The 9,753-nt window shown below is 38.2% G+C and overlaps 3 protein-coding genes across 3 annotated transcripts; 2 read left to right on the plus strand and 1 right to left on the minus strand.

The window, feature by feature from the left end:
• Nucleotides 1–53: 53 nt before the first annotated feature.
• On the plus strand, nucleotides 54–2,511 carry med22 (mediator complex subunit 22). The gene is made up of 4 exons (XM_029510863.1): nucleotides 54–175; nucleotides 385–543; nucleotides 634–714; nucleotides 1,259–2,511. The coding sequence occupies exons 2-4, from the start codon at nucleotides 421–423 to the stop codon at nucleotides 1,475–1,477; spliced, it is 423 nt and encodes a 140-aa protein (XP_029366723.1). The 5' UTR covers nucleotides 54–175; nucleotides 385–420; the 3' UTR covers nucleotides 1,478–2,511.
• Nucleotides 2,512–3,464: 953 nt separating this feature from the next.
• Nucleotides 3,465–5,914, minus strand: c9h9orf78 (chromosome 9 C9orf78 homolog). The gene is made up of 9 exons (XM_029511227.1): nucleotides 5,764–5,914; nucleotides 5,537–5,596; nucleotides 5,378–5,429; nucleotides 5,220–5,290; nucleotides 4,997–5,074; nucleotides 4,487–4,684; nucleotides 4,249–4,385; nucleotides 4,063–4,167; nucleotides 3,465–3,892 (listed from the first exon to the last, which is right to left on the minus strand). Exons 1-9 carry the CDS (start codon nucleotides 5,838–5,840, stop codon nucleotides 3,795–3,797), a joined length of 876 nt encoding a protein of 291 aa, XP_029367087.1. The 5' UTR covers nucleotides 5,841–5,914; the 3' UTR covers nucleotides 3,465–3,794.
• Nucleotides 5,915–5,953: 39 nt separating this feature from the next.
• Nucleotides 5,954–9,385, plus strand: nfu1 (NFU1 iron-sulfur cluster scaffold homolog (S. cerevisiae)). Its single transcript, XM_029511075.1, has 8 exons — nucleotides 5,954–6,042; nucleotides 7,127–7,227; nucleotides 7,329–7,464; nucleotides 7,866–7,932; nucleotides 8,027–8,144; nucleotides 8,245–8,308; nucleotides 8,408–8,582; nucleotides 9,020–9,385. The coding sequence occupies exons 1-8, from the start codon at nucleotides 5,984–5,986 to the stop codon at nucleotides 9,056–9,058; spliced, it is 759 nt and encodes a 252-aa protein (XP_029366935.1). The 5' UTR covers nucleotides 5,954–5,983; the 3' UTR covers nucleotides 9,059–9,385.
• Nucleotides 9,386–9,753: the final 368 nt, after the last annotated feature.

Raw genomic sequence — 9,753 nt, forward strand, 5'->3', positions numbered from 1 at the left:
TATTTATTTTGGACATGAAACGATGTTCTGAGTTTTCTGGCCACCAGGGGGCGGAAACATGCGGACGCAGCTGCTGTCGGCGCCATTGAAGCTCGAGAAGAAGAAGAAGCGGCGCAAACCGAGTGAACTTGATTTGGTTCAATAACGACGTTATCCGCAAACTATGCGGTGAGAAGTGAGTGATAGCGAGTCCACGACCTGTAAAACTGTGTTCGCTTGGTGATAGTTGAATCAAAGCCTGGTCGGGTTCAGCTTTATTCGTCCTTTTGTCTGAAACCAGCCGCCTGTTCGTGCAGCTCCAGCTAGGAGAGACGTCCGTGTGTCGTCAGTCATTCAAACTCTTCGTCTGAGTGTGGTTGTGTTGTGTTTCCTTGTTGTGGACAGGTAGTCCGAGCTGTGTTGCCTTTCCCCTTAAGTACGATGGCTACTCAGAGGGTCCTCCCTCAGAGCAAAGAGACGCTGCTGCAGAACTACAACAAGAGACTGAAGGACGACATCCGGTCCGTCCTGGACAACTTCACCGAGATTATCAAAACAGCCAAGGTACACACACTGCCACTGTGGAGAGATCAGCACTTCACTGTTTGTGTGTCTGTGTGCGCACATTCACCCCTCGCCGTCTTCTCTCTGCAGATTGAGGATGAGACTCAGGTTTCTCGAGCAACTCAAGCAGAGCAGGATCATTATGAAATGCATGTGAGAGCAGCCAACATTGTGAGTACCAACACACCACAGTCATCCAGTGTCAGCCCCCCGGACTGTTTGTTTTATCAGAGGAACAGCAGTGTCTGGTCATTGTGAGTGACATATCATGTTTAACTATAGTGAAATTGAAATGATGCATCAACTCATCTAAGTAACTTTGTTTAGAAGTGAGCACATAATCTACCTTTAAAAGAACTGTTCACCATGTGTCCATTGATTTTTGCCCTTTTAATGAATGGGATCACTCGACACTAAGTTAATTATGTTTTGTTTTGCTTTTTTTTTTTTTTAAATAAGCTCAAATGTTCCTCAGTTACGTTGCCTTTAAGTGGGTTAGGGTTAAATATAAAATAATAGTTATGACAGATGTAAGAAAAAGTTTGGATGCAGGGCAAAAACTCTTACTAACTCAGTGATTACGTTTCATTTGAGTAAACATAAGTGATGCTGTTTTATTTATTAATTAGTTTTTCTGTTTGTAGCTGATGTCTGTATTCCAGAAGTGTTGTAAGAATTAATTTTTAAACCTGCTTCCTTTTTTGTGTTGTATCAGGTACGTGCCGGTGAGTCCCTGATGAAGCTGGTGTCCGATCTGAAGCAGTTCCTGATTCTGAATGACTTTCCCTCGGTCAATGACGCCATAAGCCTCCAGAACCAGCAGCTCCGCACGCTACAGGAGGAGTGCGACAAGAAACTCACCTCACTCCGTGACGAGATCGCCATCGACCTGTATGAGCTAGAGGAAGAATATTACTCCTCCAGGTACAAGTAGGCTCATACTTGTCCCCATACCGCCACGTCTCTGTTGTCCCATGCCCAGCACCATGTGCTGTCTCAGCTTTTACCATTCACTGCTGAGCCCAGAGAAGGGTTTAGTTCTGCAAACATCAACTCCTGACACTTTGGAGTTATCTCATTGTCATATCCAAGCAGTCCCATTCATCAACACACGCCATTGCTGAGGTTTGCTGTGATGGAGTTTCTCAGAAAGCGACTTTACATTGTTACTGAATAGCAAGTGCCTTTGTTGTTTAATTTTATTCTTCTCTTCATTATGACATCTGTCAGAATTGGTCAAAGCAGACGGGGCCTCAGCGTTGAAAGGGTGTATCACAGTAAATCTGCAGTGTAAACTTGTCCAGCTCTTGCAACAGTTCAACATTTATTTTCGTCAAGTTTGACAGTCAGAAGACTTTTTGCAACACGAAGCACTTGTGTGAGTTTATGGAGTAATGAGATCTGTCAGTTTCCTGCAGATTCCAATGTCTTGAGAGAGGTTTCAACGCATATTGTGTTGACATTAGAGAGACACTTCTTTCAATGAAATACAGATAAGGCCTTTTAGTTCATTAATACCTAAAAAATCAAAGTAAAGTAACACAGCTCTTTGTAGTTAAAGAGAACAAAGACAGAAATTACACATTAAACATTAAACTATGGGTACAGATTTTATATATATTAAAAAAGACTTTCAATTAAGATTATTTATAGGGTTATTTAAAACATAAAAATAGTGGGGATGGTGATTATGCTACATTTTAAGAATTGGGGAAGAATATTTTCTTATACTGTACAAAAGGTCGAATCTGAAGCTCATGAGAATTTCTCAAGTTTTCTGTAAAAGCATTTAGGAGATATTTTATTTTATTGGTTCCGTCCTAAGGCCGTAAGCTGTAACCATTCAAGTGGTTGTTAGTCACACAAAGTGTGATTTTTATGTGTTTTACCGTTTTATGCCAGCTGTTCCAACAGACCCAGAATAATTAAGAAATAAAGTAGAGACAAAACACTGTAGTAGTTTGTCTTATTTTCTATGAGAAAGTATGAAGAAGTGGCTTGTAGTCCTGTTTGGAGCATGCTGGATGTGGGCTTGCCTTCCTCACTGCATTTGTTCTGCTTTCTCCTCCATAATCAACTAATCCCACCTTTTTGCTAAACTTAATGAGAAGTTGATCTTGATTTGTGCCTATAAACACAGATGTTTTATGGGTAGGTAGTGTCCATTGCTTCTGCTTAACTTCCACGCTTCTATTACGTGTGCCTTCATGTGCTCCTCCATGTGTATGAATGTGCTTGTTCTGACCTCCTGCTCTTGTCTGCTCCTCTTTCTGTGCTGCGCTGACTCTTTGCCTTCTACTGGTTTCTGCTCCGCAAAGCTACAGTCAGTGGGACAGCTCTGATCTGCCCCTGTGTGAGGCCTACAGACAGCGAGACAGCTGGGCCTCCCCAGGCAGCAGCTGCAGTTCTACCCAGGGAGACAGAGAGGAAGTAGAAGGACCTCCCTCACAGGAGACAAACGCCCAACATCACCTCAACGGACACGGGACCACCTCCATAGAGAAACCATGAGGAAGAAACTGAACAATGCTCAGTTTGGCTACTTTAGGTTCTATTACACACTGTTTACTAGTCTGATTAGGTTCATCACTGTTTATGTAATAGCCCTAAAATCGGACCAATCCAAATATTCTGCTCACTTTTTAAATATAAAATTTGTATAAAATACACACTACTGGGAAAAAAATTAAATACCGACACTGAATCTTACTGTACCTTTGCAGCATTGAAGTACAAGTTGTTCACATGGTTTTGGCTTCAGCTCTGAATGTTCTTGAGGTTATTTACTGCTTTATTTTTGGAATTTTTTTGTACTCCAAACAATGACCAAATTAAAGAACAAGTTAAATGTTGTTTTCTTATTTTAATCCGAGCTAAAATTAGAATAAAAAATAGCATTTAAAACTGGAATAAAACAAAGAAAAAAAAAACAAAACAACAACCCTAAATTCATACCAGTCTGATGGTTCTCATGTCATTCTGTATTTCATAAGAAATTCTGGCACTATTTGTCTGACTTAGTGATTAACAGAAAATTATGAACAAAAGGAGCCCATATCATTGCTTGAAGTTGAATTATCGTGTAACAGCGCCGGATGTACTGGCTGCAAATGATGACACGGCTATATACAATATTTACAAAATACCAAAGTGTCTCTGAAGTTCTGCCTTTAACAGTTGCTTTGGGAAACCAGTCGACAAATTATCTCCATAGCTTTAAAAGTGGACATCATGTAGAAACATGAAGCTCTTCAATATCGTCGATTCATTTTCTTGAATTTTTCATAGTGGTAATCATCTGTGGCCTTTTCGTTGTTCGGACGTTTGCGGAAGTTAGGCGGGGATGATGCTGTGGATTGAAACAAAAGTCGTCATATTGTGAAGGTTTCAAAATAAATGCATTATTGCCTCAAAATGGTACCGCCTCCTAGACAATAAATATTTGTCAACCAGCCCTCCAACAGCTGTGATGAGAACTACATAGAACTGTGTAACTGATGAATGTGTGCACTCTCTTACGTTCTGGACCTGGTTTCTCTGTGTCTCCTACACGCAGTGGTCTTGCTTTGGGCTCTTCTCTGTGTCTGTGATGCCTCTGTGGTGCATTCACGTCCTCATGATAAACTGAGAGAGCAAAGTGTGACCAGTCATCGTCATTATCTCTCATTCTTTAAACCCAAGTGTTCACATATTGAGAAAACTCACAGCGGTTGTGTTGAACGTAGTTGACAGCGATGTTGGTCGGTACAAATGATGTGCCGTGGTCTTTCTTTTTGTTCCTTTGTTCCGCAAGAAGCTTGGCTTTGGCATCTTCCGTCTGGATAATGTTCTTTATCTTTGCACTTGTAAGGAAACAACAGGAACAGGTTATGTCTCAATGCAGCAATGTCTTTCTCTTTAAGGTTAAATCTATAAGATCACTTTGAAAAACTTCTATACACACTCTATTCCAAGATCAACTTCAGGGATTCCACTCAACATCTGATTGGATAACATCTCCTCTGTCTTCTTGGCAGAGTTGACTCGGATGCTCTCAGGCAGCTCGTACAGGTGGTCCTCTGCATTCTTCACCTTAATTTTCTGTTCCTCAGCCTCCACCAGTCCCTTCTTCTTTTTCAGCTCTGTCTCAATATATTTCATCCTGCAAGATGAGATACACTTCTATGAAGATGCAGTCAGAGTAACCATGATTGCATCCTGAAGAGAATTACAATATTGTTCTTGTACTGTGTGATGTGCTGCAGCTACTGAAAATGTACAAGCTAAACCATCGACACTTCACATTTAGATAAAGCAGATGTTGAATATTACTCCTCCCTGTACGATATACTAACACAAATCAAGAAATTGTTTGGAGGTTTTAGATTGTGATGGACATAACTAAGGGCTGACCACTACCCGAACCCCAAACTGCAAATTTTGAGTCCATCACGACTGGTAGAGGCATACGTACATGTCCGCATCCTCGTCTCTTCTGTTAGTTTCAGCTGAGAAAGAGGTGCCCAGGTTGAGGTCTGTCTCGTCTTCTGTCCTGCACAGGAAACAAAAGTCGTCTGGTCAAATCAGATTCACATATGGTGGCATATACTTTCCATTTCACAATGACATAATATTACACATAAAATTTGTTACATATATGGAATGATGGTGATTAAAGCAGTCACATATTTACTTACATATCCCTGTTCCTGTCTTTGACTTTCTTCATGTCAACAACGCCTCCAGTCTTTAGTTTAAAGGGGTCATTCTGGGAAAAATTTTCATTTCAATAAAAATGAAGCAATACACATCCTCGTTTATTATTAAAAACCAAACATTAATTTAAGTCACTTACATCTATTTCAGCCTCTGGTGGCAACTTCTCTCCAACTAACAGGGCCGTCACACTTAACAAAAAAAGAAAGGATATTCATTTCATCCCGTAAGTCTCAGTAAACTACAGAGACTCCAGCTGAGATAATCAGCATGTCACTACTAACTAAATTCACACTACCTGACTCCGCTCTGTCGTTTCCGTAGACTCTGAAGCTCTTTGGCCTCTTCTACTTTTGATCTAAATGATCGAAGATGACATATAGATTAAATAAGATTGGTGCTGTGTCTTTTTAAAACAAGTTGAGACTTTTTAATTATCCCTTTCTCTTCATCTTTGATAGTATTTGACTACGGTGGCATGGCGTTACTCGGGGAATATGAAATCGGTTAAATAAATAACTTTACCTCACTTCTTCGGTTGTCTCTTCTTCCTCAACATCTGACGAGTCCCTTCTCCTCCTGAAATTTTTGCCACACGGCATTTTTATGTAATTTAATGTTGTTTCTTTGCGTTAGCAAAATGTCGATTGCAGATGGTTGGCTAACGGAGGGCACACTTACACCGACGCACAATAATAATACGTCACTTCCGCAAGGACGTTAGCTTTAGGTAACCACAACAAACATGGCGACTTACAGACAGGTCGGCAAATTGTTGGGTATTTCCACAAGACTTGCACGTCCGTAAGTTTTTCTTTTTCGTCATCAGCTGTCAGAATAAGATGTCCTCTCAACTAGCATCTTAATGCTTTTATGAATTCTCTGACTTCTTATGAAGTCTAGCAATGGTTCACTATGCTAAGTAGCTAGCTTAATCAGAGAGTGACGCAGAGACGATCACTTCTCAGAGAGTAGTGTATTATTGTTTCATCTCTTTTTAAATCTCGGCCAAATATTAAAGTTTTTTTGGCCTAGTCAACAGGATCACTCTTTAATTTTATAGTAATTTGGGTTCTCAAATAATTGCACCCATTAAGTCAGATATTAGTCTCAAAATTGTTAATAACATTTCACTATAGTCACCAATAACTTTGAGTTAATGTGTGCTTCTTGACATTGAAAATATTTGCAAAATTCCTGCCTGAAGTCCTGCCGTAATTAGGCTGACTTACTTTTTGCACTGTTATCTAGCTGGAAAATTATATAATTGGCTATAATTATGGTCAAATTCAAAATTACCGTATATATATATATATATTTATATCTTGAAAAGGTCATAAATAATTTTGAATTCCCGTCAGTACCAGACTGTTACATTGAGACTTGCAGGAATAGAATAGGAGATACTTTATTCATCACTATGGGGGAAATTCAGGCCTTCAGCAGCTTCCACACAAAATCCACATCAGACACAGACAATAAATATTTATAAAAGGGGGTAAGAGTAGCATATAAAACCCAAAGCAGTGTAGTTATTGCAAACAGCCTGATGATGGGGGGTATTGAAGTGTTTAAAGTTCATTTAAGTTGTATTGTTTTAATTCAAATCACTATTCTATGTGTTATCATATAAAGTTACCATAGCAGAAAAGTTCAACTTCATTATAAAAAAACACAGAAGCAAACTAACATTCACAAGAAGTTAGCATCAGTCAGTGTACAGTAATGTCACCCCTTTCATTTACAAATGATGGTAAAATCAAATCATGACATTTTTAATAGTTTTACACAGTCATTCACATTTTAGATATATTTACCACCATTAATTTGATTAATATATTTTTTACTATAGTAATCATTCAAATCTGTCTTTCATATGCTGTGTCAGTGTTGCAGGCTGTGGATATCAAAGCACCGGATTACACTGGCTATCCCGTAACACCAAAGTTTCAAACATATGGCCACAAAACCCACAATGGACTGTTCCTGGTTTGTATTCATGCTGCATACTGGAAGGTATTCTCAGTTTAGAGTGCAATATAAAATGAGTGAAGTTAAACTCTTGCTCTATGTGTTTTGTTTGTTCAAAGGAAGGACCATGTTTGTGCAGACACAGGACACTCCAAATCCAAACAGTCTAAAGTTTCTGCCTGGCTGTACAGTTCTTGAAGCAGGAACTATGAATTTTGCTGGACCTCGTGATGCATATTGTTCACCTTTAGCCAGGTATATGACTTATTAAATATAACTTTACTAAACAATATGTTAAAACACCAAAGAAAAGTTCCCATTTCATTTCACGAGGGAATGCAAAATGTTTTTCATTTCTTATTAATTTTGTAAAAATAAATAGTATATAGTTTTGTTAAGCAATTACTCCTAATTGATTGCAAATAAAATTTTAGTCATTACAACTATTGCAAACAGAAATACTGCTCACTGATTCTAAAGAATATCATAGCATAAGACATTTGTATATCGTATAACTATAATGAATAACTGATCATAACTTTATCATTCAGATTTAAGTATAATGTCAATTTTTCTCTTTTTTTTAATAGTATATTCTGTATTAAGTTTCAATTTCAAATGTAGAAAAACCCAGTAATTTTCTGCATTGTTCTCAGGCAACTGTTTAGGATTGATGGAGTTAAAAGTGTGTTCCTGGGTAATGACTTCATCACTATAACAAAGGTAAAGCCAGCTCCAGTTAGTATGAAATTCATAGTTGAGCACACTTGATTGCTTTTGCTTGGAACAACTTATTTTTCCTTCTCTCATCTCTCAGGCTGACGCAAATATGGAATGGAAAGTAATCAAACCTGATGTATTTGCTACCATTATGGACTTTTTCACCTCTGGACTTCCTGTTGTCAATGAGGACAGCAAACCTAATGCAGATACAGGTAAATTCTTCAACTGTCTGTGTAGGCCAAAACATTCAAATCCAGCAGGTATAGAAGGTCCTTTCCCAATGGCAAAAAAATCCCCAACTCTTTTTTTCAGCACCATCAGATGATGACGATGAAGTAGTTGCTATGATCAAAGAGCTGCTGGATACACGAATAAGGTAGTTGTTTATCAAGATGCACTCTATTATCAGTGTCTGTTCTCTATCACTGTGGCTGTCTGTTCTTTTCTCACACATGCTGATGTTCTCATTCCCCAGGCCAACAGTGCAGGAAGATGGAGGGGACGTTCTGTATAAGGGCTTTGAGGACGGCATTGTTAAACTGAAGCTGCAGGGCTCCTGCACCAGTTGTCCCAGTTCCATTGTGACTTTAAAAAGTGGAATCCAAAATATGCTGCAATTTTATGTCCCTGAGGTTGAATCAGTGGAGCAGGTCTGTCTTCCTGTCACACACTGGCTTATAAATTTTATGATCAGCAGATACATGCTGTTGAGTTAAATGATCTGGTTGGTAGCCATGGGGCACAAAAATTGGTATAACTAGATATATTTTTCATATTATGTTTGCACGGGGTCTAGTCTATCACTCAGCCCAATTAACCCTCCATTGCCATTAACGGTTATTATTTGTAGTAATTTTGTTAAGTAATTTAAGTGCTGAGACTTTGAATTCTTTTCAAATGGAAGATTTTGGTCATCAGGTAAAATACCAAGATACCCTGTCAATGCTTGGCCAGAGTAATGTCTTAAAGATATTGTAGATCATCTGAACTCTATGAAAGACAATAATTAAAATAATCCAGGAAAACCTTTTACTTGAAAACATTGAAAACATAATTAAAACACTTTTATCCATTCATTTATCCACAGGTGAAGGATGAGGAAGAAGAGAGGGATGCTCAAGTTTGAACAACACTGAAGCCAGAGCCATATTTATGCATTCCCCACTCTACTCACATAGCAGCAATAAAATGTGTTAAATAGCATGGATGCGTAAAAGACTTCATCATATTCATCATTTTATTGTTGATTTTGATATAGCTGTTTTATGTGCAATGACAGTATTCATAAGACAGAATAATGTTGTCATAGAGGTTGATGACTGTAGCGCTGAAATAATTTCAGTTTATTATTTCACACTGTTACACGATCTTTCAAACAGCTACTGATCAAAGCAGCCCTTAGGGTCAACATATAAACTGTGCTATTTGGTTGTAAATAAAGTTTATTAAAATATTTTAGAACTGTGTTGCTGTTCTTCCATCTTTACATCTGTTCTTTCTCCTAATTGCATGTGAGTTATTCACCAATAGTGCAGAATCTTAATTTTTACACACATTACTTAAATAATTACACATTTCAAATATCAGTGAGACAATGAAAGTATTCATTAACTAATGTTTTTCAAAAGTAGCTTTTCCCACGTTGCTCTGTTTAAATTGTAGGCCAACTTTACAATAGAAAGCTTTGGGATTTGGGAAATGTCACTGAAGTAGGAGCTCACCAAACATGCATACTCGAAATACTTCTGGTCTGTTCTTTTTCTTTTTAAAATGATTATCTTCGATCTAAATATATCATGCCTGGATTTTCGGAGTTTAAAT

This window comes from Echeneis naucrates, chromosome 9 (genome assembly GCF_900963305.1).
Source record: "Echeneis naucrates chromosome 9, fEcheNa1.1, whole genome shotgun sequence".
In the NCBI taxonomy this organism is placed as follows: Eukaryota; Metazoa; Chordata; class Actinopteri; order Carangiformes; family Echeneidae; genus Echeneis; species Echeneis naucrates.